Source organism: Macaca nemestrina, chromosome 6 (assembly GCF_043159975.1).
Source record: "Macaca nemestrina isolate mMacNem1 chromosome 6, mMacNem.hap1, whole genome shotgun sequence".
NCBI lineage: Eukaryota > Metazoa > Chordata > Mammalia > Primates > Cercopithecidae > Macaca > Macaca nemestrina.
The window spans coordinates 31,333,400-31,356,912 of NC_092130.1; the positions used below are offsets into that span (position 1 = coordinate 31,333,400).

The 23,513-nt window shown below is 44.9% G+C and overlaps 1 protein-coding gene across 2 annotated transcripts in view; it reads right to left on the reverse strand.

The window, feature by feature from the left end:
* Positions 1–397: 397 nt before the first annotated feature.
* Positions 398–23,513, reverse strand: part of LOC105466896 (adrenoceptor beta 2) — a 131,702-nt gene continuing 108,586 nt past the window's right edge. The window contains exons 2-3 of one of the 2 annotated variants that reach the window (XM_011716065.3): positions 1,185–1,286; positions 408–830 (exon numbers count right to left, since the gene is read on the reverse strand). In XM_011716065.3, coding sequence (XP_011714367.2) covers positions 814–830; positions 1,185–1,286 — 119 coding nt within the window. In that variant the 3' untranslated portion in view covers positions 408–813. Of the gene's footprint in view, positions 1,287–23,513 lie in introns of both variants that reach the window. The other variant, XM_071098239.1, reaches the window with a different exon arrangement.

A 23,513-nucleotide genomic window follows, 5' to 3' on the forward strand; every position in this document is an offset into this window, starting at 1 on the left:
TCTGTCCCATTAGCCACCAGCATGACCAGTGCCTGGTGCCTGGCACGAGGTGAATGGTTAATAAGCCTGAGTAGGATGAATGAATGAACTCCAGTATGTGAGGGAGTGGTGCCTGTGACCCCTGAAGGTGGAGCAGGTTTGGTTTCTTTTAGTATAAATATTTAGAATATGACCATGATTACAGTTTTTGGCAAGAGTGAATCACTTACTCATGGTCATGGCCTTGAACCTAACCAAACCGCCAGCCAGCACCAGAATAAACTGCACAGAACTGCTGGCCTCAACCAAAAGGAAACTGACTTTCTATTGACTCATGAGACAGGTCCGTTTTTTTTTTTCTTTCAAAAAATTTTTACAAACAGTACAATGTCTAGTAAATCTGACCAAACCAGATACCTCTATTTATTTTTTTCTAAAACCTTGAACTAGAACAAAATTAGACCCCACATAATCCTTATTTATAATATTACTCAATATGTGCAAATAGTAATGATGTTAACTAACATTCATAGGGCAATGCTATGTGTATTATCTCATGTATTCCTCAGACATACCTATGAAGTAGGTGCTGTTTTAATTCCCATTTTACAAGCGAGGAAAATTTGGCAGCTAAATAACTTTTGCCAAGTCACGTGACGATTAGAAGGCAAAGTGAGCGTTTGAATCATTTGAATCCAGGTCCACTTGATTCCCAGGCTGGTGCTCTCAGCTCTCTGGCTCTCCTGTGTCCTCAGCATCAGCGACGGCTGTGGTTTATTGGGCACACATCGTGAGGCAGTCACAGGACTGAGCGTTCTTCGCACATGAGCTCGGTCAACCCCTCCGCGGTACTATCAGGAGGGTACCATTGTTAGCTCCATTTTAGCGATGAGGAAACAGGGATTTCATGAGATTGTGTAACCTGCCTGCCGTCTGTGGATGGTGGTGCTAAGCTCTTCATGTGGAGTGATAGAGCTCAGCAAGCTCCAGGGCAACAAAGAGTGGGGGACTTTTCCAATGTCATACAGTGAATCAGTGGTTGAGCTGGAACAGAACTTCACTGAAGACTTTCCATTCACTGCTAGGAGAGTGTTGTCGTTAACAGTGGGAGAGGGACCTGCCATAAGGTCAATCTGCTGTGTCACTTGCTCTGGTGGCAGGAAAGAGTTTAGTGGATTAGAGCATATACTTTGAGTCATACAGACCTGTGCTCAGGGCCACCGTGGGAAAGAGCCTTCCTCTTCCTGAGCCTCTGTTTCTTCTTCTGTAGAATGGAACAATAACCATAGGCCTGCCTCTTGGGTTTGCTGGAGAAGTAAATGAGAGAACACACATTAAATGTCTGGCACAATGACTCTCATGCAGTTAACATGGAATAGCTGTTGTTGTTATGTTGTTGTTTATTGAAATGATTCATGATCCAAAAGGGGCTTGGAAACACTGCACCATATGGAGAAGACTCAAAATCCACTTCACAATGACTGATTTGTGATAGGAAGGAGATGTGAAGGCTGAAGAGCATCTATATACACAGGCACTTGGGACACACAAACACATACATGCTCCTGAAACCTGCACGCACATGTACTTGTGGCATATGTACACTCACACACACGTGCACACACATGTACATACAATATACTTGTACACACATGCTCACATGCACCTGCATATACTCTCACATGGACACACACATGCATGGACAATATACTCATGGCATCTATGGTTTCATACATGCATCTGCAACCTGCACACCCATGCACTTGTAACATACACATGCACACACAACATACTTGTGACATACATATGCTCTTACATATGCACACACATGCATGGACACATGCATCACACACAATACATTTGTAGCATACACATGCTTACATGCATATGCACACACATACACGCACACACATGCCCGTGCACACACATGCATGTGCACACACACTCATGTGCACACACACATTGCATGTTCCTTAGCCTGGTGAACACCTACACATCCTTTAGCTCTCAGCCCAAAGGTCACAGCTTTAGGGCAGCCACTTTGACCGAGGCCAGGACACTCAGGCTGAGCTATCTTGGCACCTAGCACCTCCACCTCTCATCCAAACTGTCCTCTCTCAGCCCATGGGTGCTTCAGTCCCAGGCTCTGTTACCATCACTCTAGGGAGCTTCAGGGGCCTCAGGGAATCTCCTCAGCTTGCATCTCATTGCATGTCATTGAATAATTGTAATAAGTTGCTTAATTCTACAATTCCTGCTAGAATGCCAGTTCTGTGAAAGGCAGGGATAAAGCTGACTCTTCTCCACAGATCAGAATCATTTGACGCAGACCGGCACATAGTATGTCTTCAATACATAGATGCCATTGACTGAACAGAACCACCAGGATCTCATTTGCATGCAAGCTGAAGAATAAGCTTATTCATATTGGGGTCACCCTACACAAGATATCTCATATGGGGATTTTAACCATGGGGTCTCTAATGATTTGGAGGCTCACCCAGAGGAAATCAAGCCTCAGAAAGCTGTAGAAATTGGTAAAAAAATAAAATCCAACTTTCAAATGCATTCCTAGTCACCAGGAAAACACATTTGGGGGAGAGACTGTCTAATAAGTCTGAGATGTAGACAACTCCTTCTTGCTTCTGACTGCACTTTCTCCTGGGAGGTTAGGGGACACCAGCAGCTGCCATCAGTAAGACTGACCAGTCAGTGTCTGGGCTGAGGCAGACTGCTTTCTTTATCTTACAGCAGTAGCGGGCCCTTGTTAGACATAATGAAGGCAGAGGTTGATGGGCAGATGGAGATGAGAAACACAATGCGTGGTGGTAAAAAGCAGGTGGCTCAGCTTAGAGTCATTTATTTTAATTCATTCATTTATTTAAGAAATAGATCTGGGCAGGCGCAGTGGCTCACGCCTGTAATCCCAGCACTTTGGGAGGCCGAGGCAGGCGGATCACGGGGTCAGGAGATCGAGACCATCCTGCCTAAAACGGTGAAACCCCATCTCTACTAAAAATACAAAAAAATTCACTGGGCGTGGTGGCAGGCGCCTGTAGTCCCAGCTACTCGGGAGGCTGAGGCAGGAGAACGGGGTTATTCTGGGGGGGAAGCTTGCAGTGAGAGGAGATCGAGCCATTGCACTCCAGCCTGGGTGACAGAGCAAGACTCTGCCTCAAAAAAACGAAAGAAAGAAAGAAAGAAGGAAAGAAGGAAAGAAAGAAGGAAAGAAGGAAAGAAGGAAAGAAGGAAGGAAGGAAGGAAGGAAGGAAGGGAAGGAAGGAAGGAAGGAAGGAAGGAAGGAAGGAAGGAAGGAAGGAAGGAAGGAAGGAAGAGTAAGCAAGCGATCTGGGCACTTTCTAAGTGCCAGGCACCGTGTTAGCTGCTGGGGATATAGGAGAAAATGGGACAGATGTAGTCCTTGACCTGGGGGTGTTCAAGTCTAGCTGGGGAGGTGGACAAGGAAATAGGAAACCAATATGCCATGTGATCGGTGCTCCAAGGGGATTCAGAAGAGGAGCTCCAGGGAGAGTGGTGCTGGCTTCTGGAAGAAGGGATGTCTAAGCCAAGATCTGGAGGATAAGCCGGGCTAGGAGATGGGGAAACGTGGTATGAGGGAGGAGAACAGTCAGTGGGCAGACCTCAAAGGGAGAGACATGGCAGGAGTTCAGAGTGGCAGCAGTGGGGTGGGGGTGGCGGCAGGGAGGGCAGGGTCGCGTCATGCACGGCTCATTCCTGAGGACTGCTCCCTGGGGTGATGGCAACAGAGCCTGGGACTGAAGAGCCCATGGGCTGAGAGAGGGCAGTTTGGATGAGAGGTGGAGGTACTCAAGGGAACGGGGGCTTTGCATGAGGCTGCAGGAGCCTGGTGGGAGTGTCTCTGGGGAGCAGTGATGCGGGCCTAGCTGCTGCAGGCCTGTGTACTGGGGATGTGGGTGAAGATTTGCTGTTCACTGCTTTCTCCCCTGGCAAATGGACAAGGAGGCCTAGATGACCGCCGAGTCCCTCCCAGTGCTGCAGTCTGAACGCTCGTCAGACTCTGGGAACTGTGTTCCTCCCTCCCTCTCTCCCTCCCTCCCTCCCTCCCTCCCTCCCTCCCACATACCACCCCGTGCCTCTGTCTCCCTGGCCCAGCTCTTTCCATCCTGCAGTATCCACTCTGGTTGCCCCAGGTCCCCTTTTCTCTATCACTACCCAGAAGCTGCATCACTATGACCAGCTCGTGCCACATCTCCGGGCCTCAGTTTCCACAGTAGTGAGAAACCGATGGGAATAATAACACCACCTACCTCTTCAGCCTTGTCTTCTGCTCATTACGCAGGCAACCCTGGCCCACTTTCACTACCTCAAGCTCACAGGGCTCTTTCTTGCCTAGAGTTCTTTGCCTTTTCCTTCCTTCCCATCCCCCTCCCCACTTTTGCCTTGATAATTATTCCTCGTGTTTCAAACCCAAGCGGAAACGTTGTTTCTTCAGAGAAGCCTTCCTGAAGGGGACCACCACTTGTATTCTACATGAATGCTCTGCGTATTTCCTTCCTGACTCTCATCGCAGTGGTGTACACCTCACTTCTGCATAATTGCTGAATGTCCCATTCCCTCCCTAGGATATAAGCACCACGGGCAGTGGAGATCTCTGACATGCTCATTGGTATAGCCTTTCACCCGGCACTGTCCCAGGTATAGATTAGGCGCTGGGCCATGAGTTGCTGGATTAATAAACGACGATCTCAATGGATTTAATATCTCCACATGTATGTAAGTTACTAGTTATACTCAAGCCAGACCTCTAAACTAACTTAAGCTTAGTTTAATAACACTCAGTTATTAACTCAGCTAAATAACTGATTGCAGCTCAATTTGATAACCAAAGACCATCACAAAATTATAGTAAAACATGGCCCTGGCCACTAGAGGGAGCTGTGAAACCATAAAGCCGGGTGGCCTCTAGGACCCCCAACCCCCTGTAGAGAGATGGAAGTCTAATGTTCAGTCATTTTCTATTCAATCCATGCTCTAACGTCTATAGACCGTTATGAATTGGAAGGCTAGGGAGAGCCTGTTTAGTCCAATCCTGGACACTGAGGCCTGAGGGAGAGCGAGTTCCCTCTGCCTCCCAGGACTTCATGGCATAGACTTGTTTCTAGCCTTGGCAAACCTCTCTCTCTCTCTCTCTCTCTCTCTCTCTCTCTCTCTTTTTTCCAATATTTCTATTTCCTATTATGTAGAAGAGATCATTGCAACTTCTGTCTATCCATATTTATTGACTTTCTACTATGCGCTGGGCACCGTGTTAGGTGTTAGACACTCTGGTGTACAAAACAGGCCCCTGTCTCAATAAGTCCATCATCTAGTTGGAAAGACAAATGTCAAAAAATACTACATAGCTACCAACCGTGACTGGTGTGAAGGAGAAAGACAATGTTCGCAGACAGATAATAACAGGAACACCTGGTTCATTCTCAAGTTCATCCTTAGAGGAAGAGCCATGTAGCAGAAATCTGGAGGCCGTGCAGAGGGACCAGAAAAGCAGCTCTTCTGCCCCACATGCTCTCTGGCTTGCCCACTGCTGCTGGGCGAGTCCCGTCTCCCCTGTGGCCTTCTGCTTTGCCATCTGTATAACTGTGCATGCATTTCAAGCCTGAGGTTTTGATTAGGAGGGGCTTGTACCTTAGCTATCTGGGGTTACTGGTGTGTGGCATTTGTGGCTGGTGTCAAAGGAGCCTGGGGTCCAGCTCTTGAGTGAAAGGGGGCTTTCACATGGATGGCCTCACACTGAGCAATGGGCCGGGAGCTGTGCGGCAGCTTTGTTCCAGGCACAGGAGTACTGCGGCTTTAAGACCTAGCACAGGTGTGGCTCTTGGACTGCCTGCATCCAGTCACCTGGAGAGTTGCTTAAGTAGAGAGATTACTGGGCTCCACCCCCAGAGATAATGATAAGGCAGCTCTGGAGTAGGGCCCAGGAATCTGCATGTTCATGAGCTCTCTAGGTGACTCTGATGCACACTGAGGTCTGGGAACCATTTCCCTGGATTGTCTTATAGAAAGGACCTGTGACACTCAGGCTTTGAACTGGCTTTCATTGTGTGCTCTATGTGTATTCCAAAAGAGTTGTGGTTAAGCAAAGATATTTTACAATTCAAATAATACCCTGAGTATACTTAGGGCTCTCACTTTGAAGAAGCCCCATTTGTAATGTGAATTTCTATCCCAAAGTATAGGTCTTTGGTTCTTGTGTGCTAATTTTCCTAAATGATGGGCATGCCTAACTATATACTTCGCAGACTAATTAATTAAATAATGAATTGAAAACACCTGGAATCCAGCTTTGCGGAAAATCTACAGCCTTCATTTCCAGAGAGGGGAGAGCAGATCTGCGGCAGAGGCACAAAGAATTAAATTTCAAAGCTCAGAGTTAAACTCCTTCAGGATAAAGCATTTATTTATTGTCAGGTTTATAATTACTGCCCATCTGGGACAGGTGAGCCCTGGCCCAGTGTCCCCCAAATACAGCTAAAAGTCTAATGCCCTTGAGTTTGCCATTGCTGAGGAGGCTTCAATCCCATGGCTCCTGCCAAGGACAATAATCTGTGGGGTTGGGAACACTCTGATCCCCCTCATTCTAGGTTGCAAAAGAGCTCAGGTGGAGATAACTTGAATCATGGAAAAGTCTTGGCCCTTGGAAAGGAATATTTCATTAAGAACCCTATCTCCTTGACCTGCTGCTCCAGTCCCCTGGCTCATCTATAATTTTCCCATTTGTAGGGCAGTTGCAGGCTGGCCCAGGGCAGACCCAACTGAGGGCAATGGTCCTTAGAGCTATGGCCACCCTGATGTGGATGCCTGTGAGAGGCTTGTGAACAGAGAGGATTAACCATGGCGATGCTGACCCATTCAGCTTTTACCTGTCCCAGGATGGCTGGAGATCTCTGGAGAGAGAGAGAGAGGTAATGAGGACTTGGTTTTGATCAAGGCAAGGTAAGTAAGCACTAAGGTGACAGGTCTTTTTTCTCTGGTGGCTACTCCAAGTAATGCCAAATCACTGACCCAACCTGTTGGATCAGAGAAAGCAAGAAACTGGATTTAAGGCCTAAGGATGCCCTATAATTTGCATTGGTGGAGAGGAAGGAGATGGGATTCAGAAGGACTTGGGAGACAAAATAGAAATGACAGAAAGGAGATCAGTAATAATGGAAGAAAGGACCCATGGAAGAGAAGAAGGGAGAAGACGTAGTTATAAATGCTAGAGAAAAGCATTGCTTTTAGTGTAATTCTTCATCGTACATACGAATTTTGTTGACATGTACACACACTTCATGTGTGTACATGAATATTATTCACTCTCTCTCCTTTGGCCTCCACTAGAGCTGTAAGGCAGGCTGGTCATTTCCGAGTTAACGACTATATAATAAAGATGAAGCAGACTCCCTCTCTTGGCAGGGCTCTCTCCTTGAAGCCCCACTGTGGAACTCCATGAAGAAGCCACCAAGTTTGCTTTTGGCATAGGTCACCCAGAGCCACTGCCACTCCTTGGCAGGAGAAGGGATACTGGCTTCCGGTGGCAAAATGAAGTCTGTGGCCAGGGTACATTAAGCTATTGATGCATTTGTGAGGGATTAGAAAGAAAAGATAGGAGGGGAGAAGACTCAAAAGGAAGTTGACAGTTGCAGAAGAGATAAGGCCTGTGCTGCCAATGTCTTATCGGGAATCTTATTCAGTTGGTCATAGGACAAGCGACAGAGCCTGTGGAGCAGACTGGGCAGCTAGCTGAGGGCCTGCAGGAGTAGTGATCACGGAAGCTGTTTCAGGAACCCCCTGCCATCGGGGATGAGAACATGGTTCCTGGAGTCAGACAGACTTGCATTCAAGTCCCTGCTCTGCCACTTTCTAGTTGTGTTCTTGGACAAGACACTTCATCTCAGTGAACTGTAACTTCCTCTTGTGTAAGGTGGGAATAATAATGACTGTGCGGATTACATAAAATCAAGCTTAAAAAGCACTTCACACTATAGTCATCACTAAATACATATCAGCTGGCATCATTATAATCATACTGAGTGGGGTGGCTTCTTTCCTTTTGCTTTTGAACCTGCTCCTCTCCTCCAATTGGCAAATTCTTTCCTTGACTCCAACATTTCTGGGCCACCACTTTACATCTCTTCTGCCTTCCCCACCCAAGTGCATTTTGACGGTTTTTTTTTTTTGGTTTTGAGATTCCATTTACTGAAGAACAATTAACTCTATTTTGTGGACAAAGGAACTGAGCCTTGGAGAGGTGAAGTAACATTGTTAAGTGGCTCACCGCGCCAGTACCATTACTCAAACCCAGTGATGGGCAATACTCTCAACCACTGCCTTTACCAGGGATGACAGGCTTCACCAGGGTTACAGAAAAGCTCAATAAATGCCTTGATAGGAACATGCACAGGGGGCTAGTCTTATGCACAGTGTCAGAAAACTTCTCTAGGAGTTAGCCAGGCTGCCAGGGATCTGGGCTTTTAACGGTGGAATGCCAGGGCTGGAGGGCCTTCGGGGATCATCTAGGCCAAGAGTTTCCCAACGAGAGTCTGAGGGATGCTTGTAAGAGCCTGGCATGTGAGAGTTTTTTCAGTTGTGAGAACTATGTATCCATTATAATAAATTATGAACCCCAAAGGTTGTGCTTTTACATTTATGAGGTGACAGAGAATTTCCTTTTACAATAAATACCTGCAAAAAGCAATATTAGGTTAAAAATAGCAGCTATGGTGCTTATGCATGTGGTGTCCAGCTCATGATCCTGGAAATCTCATACCTGAAGTTTGGGAAACTCTGATTTTGTACAACTTTGTTATTTTGAGGAAGAGAAACAGATGCTCAGAGAGGCTCCACGACTTGCTCAATGTTATAGAGTGAGTTAGTGGCTGAATTTTGTCATATAAAAATGTATTTCATTTCCCCCAAATCCTAAGATAAGAGGAAAAGTGATACATTAAGTTTGAGTTTCAGGAGGCACTTGATAAATGACTTGCAGTTCTGCCAGCAGCCTGATTTCTCTGATTAGGATCTGGCTGATGCTTTCCTGTTCTTTGAAATTAATTTCTCCTTCCAGTCTTTATCTGTCTCCCAGTTCCCCTGCTGTGGTGAGACACCCAGCTTTGGAGGGAGAGTTTGTGGCTGATGTCCTTTTGCTCTGCTGGCCCCTCCATCAGGAGGTTAAGTTCTGAATGTCAGCGCCCTTACTTGCTGGTAAGGAGGACAGATGCTGGACTTCGAGTCTCATGGGCTCTGCTCTGCCTCCAACTTGTGGTGCAGACATGAGGAGCCCCCTCTCCTTGGGTGGCCGACTGGGTATTTCAGAAGCTGAAAGCAGTGCCGTCAAAGGGGTTGTGATCAGATAAATGCCCTCCTGTTTAGCAGCGTGAGGCACATGAGCCGTGGCTGTGAATCATCTGCACTGAGCTCAGAGCACTGCCAGGGTTGACCCTGCTCTGACCCGAGCCCAGAAACTGCTTCTATTCACTCCTCAGCTTGGCCTGCTCTTTCTTCGAGGAAAACACTGCCACTCAGAAAATACTATCCCATGTGGGATTTTATTTTGATTTTTACAATAAGCCTCAGCATAACGACTATCATTGCTTTTTTAGTACATAAGAAACTAAAGTTTAGACTGTGAAAGAGATCTGACCCAGGTTACCCACCTGGTGGGTGGCAATACTGGGATCCTGGCTTTCAGCAGGTGCTCTTCTGCAGCTACCTGCAAGGTCGCCAGCCATCCTGCTCAGACTGAGAGTGCACTCCTCCTTCATTCCTGCATTTGTCATACAGATATCCTGAGATCTTCAATTTGTGCATGGGGAAACAGATGTGGAGGGAGAGGAGAAATGGTGAGGCATGCCTGTAAGCCCAGCTACTTTGGAGGATGAGGTGAGAGGATCACTTGAATTCAGGAGTTTGAGGCCGCAGTGATCTGTGTTTGCACTGTAGTCTGGGCAACAGCGAGACTCTCTCTCAAAAAAAAAGAAACATGGATCTTGTAACTATATTGGGAAAATCAGCTCTTTTTTTTTTTGAGACGGAGTCTCTCTCTGTCGCCCAGGCTGGAGTGCAGTGGCACGATCTCCACTCACTGCAAGCTCCGCCTCCTGGGCTCACGCCATTCTCCTGCCTCAGCCTCCGGAGTAGCTGGGACTACAGGCGCCCGCCACCGCGCCCGGCTAATTTTTGTTTTTTAGTAAAGACGGGGTTTCACCATGTTAGCCAGGATGGTCTCGATCTCCTGACCTCGTGATTCGCCTGCCTCGGCCTCCCAAAGTGCTGGGATTACAGGCGTGAGCCATCGTGCCTGGCCCGGAAAATCAGCTCTTTTCATACAAGGGGACCTGTTTGTGACAGTTGTAGGCAATATCATAGAAAATATTTTTCATTCGTAGCTGGATTTCTAGAAGAATTCAGGCAGTATACATTCTTGGCATCTAATATAGACATTCCTTTTATCTGCTTATCCAATTACTATTATTATGAATAGATATTTGTAGTAGTGAAGCTTCTGACAACAGAATCAACAGGATGTATATCTACAAACTGCAGATATCTCTATCTCTGCCTCTATCTTTATCTCTACCTCTATCTACAGAGAGAGATTTTAGGGAATTTGGTCGCTTGATTGTGGAGTTGGCAAACCCAAAATCTGCCAGGTTAACTGGCATGCTGGAGACCCAGGGAAGAGCTGATACTGCAGTTCGAATCTGAAGGTGGTCTGCTGGCAGAGCTCCCTCTTCCTTGGGAGAGCTCATCCTTTTTCTCTGAAGACCCTTAGCTGATTAGATAAGGTCCTTCCACATGACTAAAGGCAATTTGCTTCACTCAGAGTCTACAGATTTCAGTGTTGTTCTCATCTAAAGGATCCTTTCACTGTAGCATCCAGATATGTTTGACCAAATAGCTGAGAACTGTGGCCTAGACAAGCTGACACCTAGATGAACCATCACAATGTATAAATATATAATATGTAGAATAACGTAAACTAATCTTTACTGAATATTTATTATCGGCAAGGAACCATTATTTCATTGACTAATTGCTAATTATGATTCTTGTACAGTACCTGATACATAAATAGAAATAAATTCTGGTCTCAAGTTTAGAAGGTAATTCAGAGTAGAGGGAAGGAAGGGAGGTTGGCATCTGGTAGACTTGAGTTCACGTTCCAACTGCCAGTGTCTAACTTGGGCAAGTTACTTAATCCCTCTAAATCTCTTTTTCCTCGTCTGTGAAACAGAGTTAAAAATAGTGCTCACTTCATCAACGCAGCGCATGCTTGATAAATATTTATTGACCAAATGAATGTTGAGGGAATCTCCAGAGTTGTTAAAAGATTTAAAAGACATCATTTATCTAAAGCTCCCACAAGGTGCCAGGCACGTGAGGAGAAGACAGTGAATTGAGCTGCCTTTATATTACGATTATTTTTCCTCCTGACATCTGCAAACAGCAGAGTCACAGCTCACTGCTGTTGGGATTCGCCTAACAGGGACTCAGGGAAAGGCGTGGTTTCCTGGGAGGTCTTGCTTCTGAAGCCCCGGCCTGAGTCAAGGGCTGTTTTTTTCTTACTTCCTTGGCATCCCTCTCAGGGCAGCCAGTTCTCACTGCTCCCAGAACTCCTTTCTTGGAGCTCTGGCTGTGACTGGGCTTGGCAGGGAGCGGCCTCTGAAGAACCAGGTAATGTGGTCTGGAGCCTGGTGAGTTTCCTATATCTCTGCCAGCACACTCCGCTCCTCTTTTGCAGCTCTGCCATCAGCCCTGCTTCACAAAGCTCGATTTACTGCCTCTCCACAGAAAATAGCTGCCTCCTCCTCTTAAGGGATATGACCCACCCTTAGAGACTCTATCAGTTAGGCTAATCACTCCCATTAATTCCGAAACAACTTGCATCGTGTATGGGATTAATTAATTATGAGGACATCAAGGGTACTATAAACCGTTTTCTATTAATAATTGATTCATCATTCAGGAAGTTATTATGGTGCACTAATGGGTGGAATCCAAGCTCTGACACTTACTGGCTGTGATCTTGGTCAAATTTCCATTTTTCTTATTCATAAGTTTCTTTATCTGTAAAATAGGAATAATACTAATGCCTTTTTAAAAGGGTTATTAGGATATTTGAGTGAATTAGTATATATAAAGCACATAACAACATATCTGCACATAGTAAGTGCTCAATAAATAATAATAATACCTATTCTCCACAGACTTTATTACAGATTGGGACAAGTGTTCTATAAAAGCCAACAGGTTGCTTTGACACAGACACATACAGTGGGCCAGGGAAACAACTTAGAAGTGCAGGTAAAGGAGGGGCTCACTGAGCTGGTAATATTTAAATTGAACACTGAAGGATGAGAAAGAGAGGGAAAAAAGAAATAATAAGGAACAGTATGTATGAAAACTTTGAGGCCTCAAAGAACTTGGCATATTCATGAGATTAAAAAAAGGTTCATGTGGCTGGAGCAAAGGGAAGGAAACAATAGCAGCAGCTAACACTTACAAAGTACTCACCATATGTCAAATGCTGTCTGGGTGGTTTATTTATGTTTACTTACCCGATCCTCAATGACAACCATAGGAGGAGGCACTATCATAGCCTAGACTGGGTCATGTCATGACCATTCACGCTTCATTTCTTGCTGCCTATAGAATTAAGCACAAACTCTTATCTTGGTACATCAGATCCCTTGAAATGTAGTTTCAACAGAACTTTCCCATTCTATTTCTTTTTTTGTTTTGCTCTCTACCTTGAAATTAATTTTTATTTACACAAATAATACATAAATATACTTTTCTTGTAAAAACTTAAAACAATATAGTAAAGTTAAGGTTCTCCTACTCCACTTCTATCTTAGGTACCTCACAAAGGAAATAATGCAATTAGTTTGCCATAAATCCTTCCAGATATTTCTATAAATGTATCGATTTATATATAAATCTAAAGATTATATGAAACTATAGGAAACATATGCAATTGGTTTATTATTTTTAAAGAATAAACATTAATCAAACACTACAGGACATATTAGTCTGCAACTTCCTTTTTTTCATCAGTATATATTCCATGTTGCAGAGTTATGTCAATTCAAAAAAATTGCTGCAGAGTATTCTGTACTATTTCTCAAAGAGTGAACACCTGAGATATTTCTAACTTTTTGCTATTACCAACAATGCTGAAACAAACACTTTCATCAGTTAAGGTCTAGTCAGGAAAACAGAAAACCTTCTTAGGCACTTCAAACAGAGGGGTTTTAACGCAGAGAATTGGTCACCAAGGGGATAAGAGACTTGAGAAGCCAAGTAGGAAGGTGAGGCTATTTAGAGACTAGGAACAACAGGAAGATGTGACGCCCCCTGCAGCTGGAGAGCACTCCTAGGAGGAAGTGGTATTGGCAGAGCACAGAAGTCAGGGCAGGCCCTGTGTTGGGACTAGGACTGTGAAAGGTGCTCTGGGAGAGAGGGGAAGAAACACCTTAGTTTCTCTTTTCCTCCCTCTAGCTTTTCACCAGTGCCTCCCACTGGCCAAATCTGCCCAGAAGCCAGTGGGCAAGGAATCCTGGGAATACAGTTCCCAGCAATAAACAGAGCAGGGAGTGCATTTGACAGCAAAGTGGCAACGTGCCGACAGATAGCTTTATGAATACCTCTTGGTACAATTGTTAGTGTTTTTCTAGCACAGGCAATACCAGGAGTGGGGTTACTGAATCATAGGATCATATACCTTTCAATTTTAGTATATGCTGCCAAATTGCTCTTCAAAGTGGTTGTACAAATGTACATTCCCACTAGCATTTTATGGGTGTACCCATTTTCCAACCTTTGCCAGCGCTCAATATTAACAAATGTGTTTATTTTTGCTAATATGATTGGTATCTACACTTATTTCACCCTCCACACAGCCAATTGTCCAGGCAGGTCAAGGCCCTGGGGGTGCTCACATTACTCTATTCCAGTCCCAGGAAAGAGTCAAGACAGGGCTTTAGAAGCTTCTTTTCAAAAACCCAACTCTAGGGAGTCTGGAGCTTTCACCAGTTGCTTTTGTCTCAGCGTATTTTTGTCCCCAAAGGATTTATGAATTAGAAGATCTCTGTTTATTTTCATGATTTCCCAGGGCCTTGGAGGAGGTGAGGACTAGGTGTCCTTGGCATACCTCGACTAGGTGTCCTTGGCACACCTCAGGACTTAGGCAGGTTCTCTGAAGTCCTCATTGTGATGTGGCATCTCACCTCTCTGGGAGCTGACCACAGTAGTTTTTCAGTGGCCATCAGAGAGTGGCCAGTATAAGGAGGAGAGGGTGGAGGCAGGTATAAGGAGTAGAGGAGGGTGGTCAGTGTATTGAGGAATTACCAGTCAAAAGATGTGGGCTCTGCTCTAGTTTCTGCCATTAAGTAATCCTTGGAAACCTCTTGCTTTGGGTTATATGTGCCCTTTAGGGGCATAGAGGAGACCTCCTACTATCCAGGGAACTCCTACTGCCAAAGTTGGAAGAGCCCTCTGGAATTATCTGGTGCAGACCCTCTCATTTTACCAGAGGGAAACTTAGACTCAGAGAGGGTAATGGACTTGCCTAAGAGGTCAGTTCGAGCTGGCGGTAGACCTTGAACTAGAGTCTCCATGGTAGGTTGAAGAATACACACATCCCCACCCCACCCACCAAGCTAGCCATGTCCTAATATCTGGAGCCTGTAAATGTTACCTTATCTGGAAAAACGGTCTTTGCTGATGTGATGAAATTCCCAAGAGTTTGAGAATTAAGAGATTATTTTAGATTATCCAGGCAGGACTTATATGCTATCCCAGTATCCTTACAAAATAGAGGGAGCTAGAGATTACAGAAGCAGACAGTGGAGTGAAGCAGCCACAAGTCAAGGAATGCTCACAGCCACCAGAAGCTGGAAAAGGCAAGGAAGAGTTTCTCCCCTTGAGCCGGTCCTGCCAACACCTTTGGGCCCAGTGATAGTGATTTCAGATTTCTAAGATGGTGAGAGAATAAGACACCAAGTTTTTGGGAATATGTTACAGCAGCCACAGGAAACTAATTCACTTTCGGTCTCCTGGTTTCTCCTACACTATACTAGCTGTTTCTTTATGTTTTCTTTAATTACCCACTTCTACAGTTCTCTGCACAAATGAGATCAGAGTGGGCTTTATATTTGCCTTTGAGTTTTCTGACCTCAGGATCCCATCCCTGACCATTCCTTTCAGCAACCCCCTACCTGTCATGTTAGAGGCCTGGGTTTCTACAGTAACACCATGAGCTGAATTGGGGATGTATGGCTGCTGAAAGACTGAAGGTTGTCGGGTGTTGGGAAAAGAAGTGCCCATGATCAGGGCTTGTGGGAGACCTGGGTTCTTGTCTGAGTTCTATCTCTAATTTGCTGTGTAACCATGGACAAGGACATTCGCAATTCTGGACCACAGCCTTCCACAAACACAAGACAAAGAGGTTGATCCAATCAATTTTCCCAAAGGGTAGCTCACATAACACTAGTGGTATCTGAGACGATTCAGGCAGTAAAATGGTGAGTCATTGAATAGCACGGATTTGCAGAGTCAATATTCCCATTCCAATTCTGAGTCAGTTCTTCCTCAAGGAAAAAGTCTTAGGTTAATGCTAACATCTCCTTAACCACATTTAAAAATGTGCTGATCTCCCCTTTTATTGAAATTTGAGTAGACTCCAGGCTGAAAGCCTTTAGCAGGTAATAACTGTCAAATTTAATAGAACTATTTTTATGATGTTTGTACTTTACAGTTACCTTCTATTTTTGGCAAAGTATACTTGTTTTTCATTTCTAGTAGTATATCAATCAAGATAAGCTAGGTTATATCCTGGTGACAAACAATCCAGCTATCTCAATGGCTTAATACAACACAGATTTTTTTTCTTGCTCATACGAAGTCTGTTGTGGGGCCGCGTGACCCTATAGGCCTTAGAAAACCTAGGCCATGGCTTTCACCAGAATCCCCTGTCCAAACATAGATTGCTGCCCGCTCCCGCCCAGAGTTTCTGATTCAGTAGCTCTTGGGTGGGGCCAGAAAATCTGCATCTGTAATGAGTTCCCGGGTGATGCTGACGCTGCTGATTTGGGAACCACACTTTGAAAAACTACATACAGCTCTACAGCAACTACTCTCAGCTGGTGACTTAGCAATCCAGGTTCAAGGTGAATCCTTGAGCATCTCCACCTGAAACATGCAGCCTCCTTGTCAGAAGCAGCAGCACTGGAAAGATTCCCAGTAGTAATTAATTGTTCTGGCTAGCTGGGAAGTGACACACATGTCTTCTTCCCATCCCAGAACCATCATGAGGCACCACCTAACTCAAGGCAGAGTTCAAGGAGGAGGCAGGAGGTATGGGGAGTTATCATCCACCCAGGTGCCTAGAGAGACAAGAGGACTGAAGAGGGTGAGCAACTGGGAAGAAATCTAATCTAAAACGAGGCATTTTAATCACAGATAATGATTAAAAATTTCCTTTAAAGAAAGAAGTTCTTAAAGCAAAATGTCACTTAAAGAAAAATTTAAGGTAAAGAATGGTAGAGAGGGTACATGCTTATGGCAAAAATCCAAAAGGGGGTATGAAAATGGGCAATCGGAAAGGTCTGTCATCCTGTGCTCCTATTGCACTGTCACAGTCAGTGACAGACAGTCAGTGACAGAGACTATAGAAATTACCCTGCGGAGATTTTCAGACCATGCACTGCTACCAGAAATCCCTGTCTGAGCTTTCCAGGAGTTCCAGCCTGGAGGGATGCTGACCTCATATCTCCTCCCTTTCTGTGCTCAGAACCTTCTATTCTCTGTTTCTCTTCTTATACCCCATCCTCTATTGTCTATCCCAGGATGTTGGAAAACAGCAACAACAACAACAACAACAACAACAACAAAAACAAAGGATGATTGAATACTTTTGTCCTCTAGGTAATAGCCTTTTTCTAGTCACTACCAGCCTTCATACCTGGTTGACTCCTTTTCCCTCAGTCTCCCATGGCTCCTGAAAATCTAAAATGAGACCATTTTGGACAGAAGAGGTTCAAGTGTTTTGGAATACAGCCAGAATGTGGATCAGCTGTGGGACAGAGTTGGGGGAAAGAGAGAGAGAGAGAGAGGGGAGAGAGAGAGAGAGAGAGAGAGAACACTGACTCTTGCTCTTGGTGCTTCATGTTTCTTTCCGTTTCTCATATTTTAAAATAACTAGCCACTTTGGACAATGACTGTCAAGCAGCCTGAACAAGGCAGCTTCACAATGGTAAATGGTGTTAGGCTCAAAGACTGCCAGTCTGCTGTGGACTCCAGGCCTGGAGAGCGGTCTAGGGGAGATGACTGGTGCCTGGGGAGCTGAGAGGAGCAGAAGCAGTTTTGTTTGGGTGGAGGTAGGCATGTGCTGAGATTCTGGCTCTGCACCCTGTTATATTCTAGGAACAACTGCTTGTCATTTGTTTCTCTGTTCTTTCCCATGCTTCAGAAGGAACTATTTATTAGTAAAGTGTAAAAAACCATTTATTAGTAAAGATGTCATAGGTACAAAAGCCATAGAAATCAACTTCAAGCCCAATTCCTTCCTTTGACAAACAGGTGCATGGTGTATTGGTTTTCTATCACTGTTGTAACATATTACCATAAACTAATGGCTTGAAGCAACACAAATTTATTATCTTGCACCTCTGTATGTCAGAAGTCCAATATGCATCTCACTGGACTAAAATCAAGATGCTAGCAGGACTGCCTTTCTTTCTAGAGGCTGCCTGCATTCCTTGGCTCATGGACCCTTTTTCCATTTTCAAAGTGAGCAATGCAGGGTGAGTCTGTCTCACATCACATGACTGTGACCTCCTCTTCTGCTGCCCTTTTCTGCTTTTAGGGACCGTTTTGATTAAGGTAGACCTGCTTGGATAATCTAGGATACTCTATCTTAAGGTCAGCTGCTTAACAATGGTAATCCATCGGCAACCTGAATTCTGCTTTGGCATGTATCATACCATATTCATAGGTTCCAGAGATTAGGGTGTGGATATCTTTGGAGGCCGTTATTATATCTTCCACAACGGGATCCTGGAGAGTGTCAATGACTCACTTGAGGCAGAGTTAGGAATATATCTAATGCTCAGTATTCTTCCCACTCGACAACGCTGTTTTTAGTGTATAAGGCATAGAGCAGAGTGGTTAAAAGCACAGGCCTTGGGGTCAGATAATCAGGGATCTGGGCTCAAGATCTAGCTCACCCTTACTAGTTGTGAGAACCTGGGATAATTACTTAAACTCTCAGCACCTCAGATTCCTCATCTGTTAAGCAGGGAAAATAATATCAGCTGCTTAAGGTGAAAGATCAAGTATGAAAGTCCATGAAAAATGCTTAGGAATGTTTTCAGGACACAGCACCAGTCAATGATATCGCTTAGTATGGTCTATAATGAAACATTATACTTGGTTCTCCTAACACCCCTTGTGAGAGCATATAAGTTATTGTAGCCATTTGACAGATGTGGAAACTGAAGCTGAGAATGTTAAAATGACTGGAGAGAGGTCGTTTAGCCAGTTGGTGTTGGTGAATCAGGTCAGGAACAAGGTCTATGGCCCTTCAAACCATGACGTCCTGCTGCCACTGTTTAACTTCCAGTATGTGGTCCAAGAAAGAGGCTTGTCTGATTTTTTTCTAAACCTACACTAGAGGAAAAGACCCTTTAATCTTTTTGGAAATGTCTTATAGTGCTCACACTCAAAATATTCAGCTGCGTTCCTAACACAAAATACACCGAGGTGAGGTTCATTAGCTTCTCCCTTGTATAAACATGCTCTGGCTTACTGTGAAGGCAATATTCTTTCATGCAGCTTAAAGCAGTTTTTAAGTCACTTTGTCCATGGCCTCATGCCCATAGCTCCTGCCCCATTGTTTCCGGTAAGCCTGAGTGAAGCCCTCCATAGAATATATAGACCTAAGTCTTACTGATGGGAGTCTATCTTTTAGATAGAGCAATATGCATTTATTTGACAATTTATGTATGCAATAGCAGTTGCTGATATCCTTGAGTACTGAGAAATTGATACATTAAGACATTGTCAGCTTTTGGATTGTGAGTGTTGGGTTATTTTAGAGGCCTTGAAAAGTAACATCTCTCTTCCCTGCCCAAGTTCAGAACTAACTGAGTGTCAGGTAGGATAGTGGAGTTAGATTGACAAAGATCAAAATGTCATCATTCTTGTTGATTCAAGCTGGATTAGGGGATATTGCTTAGCTGTGGGGCTGAATGGGCTTGGAAATGCTCCCCACCCAGTCCTGGAAGGCAAATCCACCAGTGTCTTCCTGGAGGGGACAGCACCGGCCCCAACAAGCTTTATTCATGGCTCTGAGCACGGACCAAATGGTGGTCTCATTCCCTTTGGGAGGCCATCCTGAGAGAAGAGAGGGTACCCAGCACCTCAGTTCTCTTCTCCTAAACTGATGAGTCAGATAACTGCCTCTTCCTCCTATAAGGAGGGCTATTGGAAGAGATGTGACAAGTGTTTTCCAGATGAAGTTCTTCCACTTAGAGATATGGGTAATGAGGAAGACAAATTCTCACCTAAAAGTGGGAAAGGAGTATAAGAATATTCTATATAACTAACTGGTTCTCTGAGAATTGTTCCCAGTCCACGGCCTAGGTAACCACTATATACGGAAGAATGTTAGAATCTGGGCAGACCGTATCTGGAGTGCCTGTGTTGCAAAGGAACAATAACTGAACACTGTTAGTGACAAAACACATCCCAACCCCTGGTTTGGCATCCAAGGCTGGTGCAGGCTGGGTTCACAGAAGTGGATGTGAAGATGGGGCTTGGAGTGGAAAATGTTTATATGAATCAATACCTATGAAAGGACTGGGGAGGACACAGAACTGGGCAGATGAAGAAGCTGAAGCAGGCCTGACAAACCCTCAGACAACCCAGTAAGGAGTGAGTATTGTCCTTCAATGTCACCTACAGAGGGGCATGGCCAGGCCCTCAGGGCACCACCTCCTTCGGTTGCTGGAGGGGACTCAGGTCAGGCCAGGGGCTCCAGGCAGCAGATACAGACCCTGAAGAAGAGGCAGCGGGGCAGCAGGATCCTGGTGGCTGCCTCCAGTGCCCAGCCCTGACTGTGTCTGCTTTCTCATCCTCTGCCTCTTCCTACCTTTTCCTTGACATTTTCGTCATGACCAGTTGCCTGCAGTTCCCAGCAGATCATATGTCTTTTCATGCCTCTGGTTGTTGTCTAGGATATCCTTTCTGCTAACTCATTCCCATTTTTCATGACTCAGCTCAGGCATCATCTCTTCTAGGAAGGTTTCCCTAAATCCCAGGCTGGGCTGTGTATCACCCTGCTGCATACACACAGCATTCTCTCAGCACTTACCAAGTGATATTACATTTTTTTGTGTGTGTGTGTGTGAATAGACCTGTCTCCACCAGGTCTCAGTGTCTTTGCAGGATTATATCTTATTCACCTTTGTACCTAGATGCCTAATAAGGTCCTAGTGCGTGGCAGGTGTTCAATAGATGCTTGTCTTCTCATCTCTCCTTTTAGGGCCATGTCCTCATTCAACAAACATATATTGATCACTTTTGTGCAGATGCTACAGGAACTCACAGATCAGTGGGCCTAGTATTTTTGTAGCCATTGCAGGGCCCAGAACACAATCTCGTACATTATCGTTTCTTAGGAAATACTCTTTAAAATCAGAGCCAATCTTCTCTTGCCAAAATTGTATCAACACAGGATCTAGAGACAGTAGGGGACTTGAGTAGGTATTGCCAGGCACAGGGGCAAGCAAGGTCTTGGAAAGTATTTGAAATAATTTCTTAGGAAAGGAAACTGCTAAGTTCAATGCACTTCTGATTTGCTTTTATCTCTCCCATGGAGGAATCTCTCAGGGCTCTATAAAGATAAATGAACCCTGGACTGTTAGATCTGTAAGGACTTTAAGGGTGATGAGGTGGTGACAGACTGAGAGAAAGAATAACAAAGGGGCTGGAGAAAGTTGGACTTGGTCTCTCTGCTTAAACTCAGTTCTGTGGGGATAGGAATTATTCTAGTTCCATTGACTGCCCAGAAAGAACCAGAGAGGCAACAAAGTGTCAACCTGCTCACCCTAGATCAGTAGGGAAATACGGAAATAAATGCCCTTTGGTCCACTGGCTGGGGCACAAAGGCTGAATGGAGGTGAAAGCTGTTATGCAAAAGAGAATCAGGAGTTTCAAATCAGCCAAATGGGAAGAGGAAAGGCCCCTGCAATTGTTCAGAGGAGAAGAGGAAGACCAATGGCAATATAATCTTTCATCAGCCACTCCCTGTCGGGGTAGTAAGCTTTCATGCAGCCTTCTCCCTTCTCTTAGCAGGGCAGCACAGAGGCTGGAATTGCCTGGGGTCAAATCAAAGTCACAGTCATTTACTTGGCATTGGTTGCCTTCTCTGTCCATCCAGTCTTTGTGGGGACTTCTTAGATTTCACTGCAGAGGTTTACCAGTTTTGTAAGGTGTCTTGGCTTCTGTGCTGTGAGCTGGGGGTATAAATCTGATGTCTTGGTTGATTTGTGTTGCTATAAAAGAATACCTGAGGTTGAGTAATTCATAAAGAAAAGAGGTCTATTTGGCGTACAGTTCTCTAGACTGTACAAGAAACATGGCATCAGCATCTGCTCCTGGTGAGGCCTCAGGCAGCTTCCAATCATAGAGAAAGGTGAAGGGTAGCCAGCTAGTCACATTGTAAGAGGTGGAAGAAGAGAGACGGGGGAGAGAGGTGCCATGCTGTTTTAAACAACTGGCTCTCACCTGAACTGTAGAGTGAGAACGCATTCATTACCTCAGGAAGGCACAAAGTCATTCATGAAGAATCTGCTCCCATGACCCAGACACCTCTCACCCTCTCACAAGGCCCCACCTCCAACTCTGGGGATCAAAATTCAAACTGAGGTTTGGATGGAGTCAAATATCCAAACCATACCATGTGACTATGGGCCAGTTCCTGTCCCCAAGGGGCTAGAGGCCAGTCAGAGAGACATATATGATGATAATGGTGTCAGCAATAATCACCATATTACTGAGAACTTACTATAGACTGGTTGCTATCTCATTTATTCCTCTCACGACACTACAAGATGATGTTGATAATATCCCCATTTCACTTGTGAGGAAACTGAGGCTCAGAGAGCTTAGTTACCTATTCAAAGTCACCATGGCAAGTAAATAAATGAGGGGAGACTCAAACCCAAATCTGTGCAACAGCAAAGCCCATACTGTATGCCAGGGCTTCCCAACTGGGGATGGTTGGCCCTTTCATGCTCTCCCAGGGACATGAACAATATCTTGGAGACATTTTGGGTTGTCACAATGTGGTTGGGGATGGCTACTGGCATTTGGTGGGCAGAGGCCAAGGATGCTGCTAAATCTCATTCAATGCACAAGACAGCCCCTCCACACTCCAACAAATAAGTATTAGGCCAAAATGTGGATAGCACTAAGGCTATTCCTAAGCCAATGCAGCTCTAAGCCATCTCTGTGTACCATATTGAAATAGGTATCTCTATTTTCCCCCACCTTGTTATTGCTTAGCCTAGCTCCTGAATGTTTTATTCATAGTACTCATCACAAGTTATTATTTTTGTTGGTTTGTTTGTGATTTCAGTTGCTAGATATCTCCTCCACTCTGAGCTGCTTGTGGGCAAAGGCTATACCTGCCTTGTTCACCACTTCGTCTCTAATAACTAGCACAGCACCTGGAATGTAGTAGAGGTTCAATGAGTATTTGTTGAGTGAGCAAATAGGCAAATGGACATAGTGAAATTAAATAATCTGTGCAAGGTCATAGGAACAAAGTGCCAAAGGCAGTATTTAAACCTAAGTCCTTTTGAATCTGAATACTCTGAGTTAAGGCATCTCAGGGTAATTAGAGGATTGTAAACATGTCCCTGTTCATGTCCCCGAGAGTTCAGAGTTCAGCAGAGGAGCAAGAAAAGTCTGTGGGTGTCATGGAGTGATGCCAAATTCAGGCTGGGAAAGAAACAAGGGACAGAAGAAGGATGAGAAGAACCTCAGGACTCAGCTGAGTCCTCATGCTAGCAGATTGAGAGAGGACTTAGTGGAGAGTTGCCCAGATATTAAAAGAACTGTTTAAAATGACCAGAATCAATCTTGCTCACTTTTAAGCAAAGATGAGCAATATAACATTTATCTTCTCTCAGTCCTCAGGGACTTTGGGCCTCTTAGCGTTCCCAAAAATAATGGCTAGTGGCTCCACAAATACAATTTAAGTCCTAGAAATACCCTAAAGTCAAGTACTGGTTTGGCTGATAGATCCCAGCCCTGGAAGCAGCTAAGCCTGAGTCTGTTCCTCCAGGGGAGCCACTGTGAGAGCCAATTCTATATGGGCTTAGGCCTGGGGAGGCTGTCAGGGTAAGGGGAAGTAGGGACTGAGGTACATGAAGGCAAGCGCAAGGGAGTGAGGAGACACAGAAAGAAGAGAGAGTGAAAGGCAAAGAGGAAGTAACGGTTAG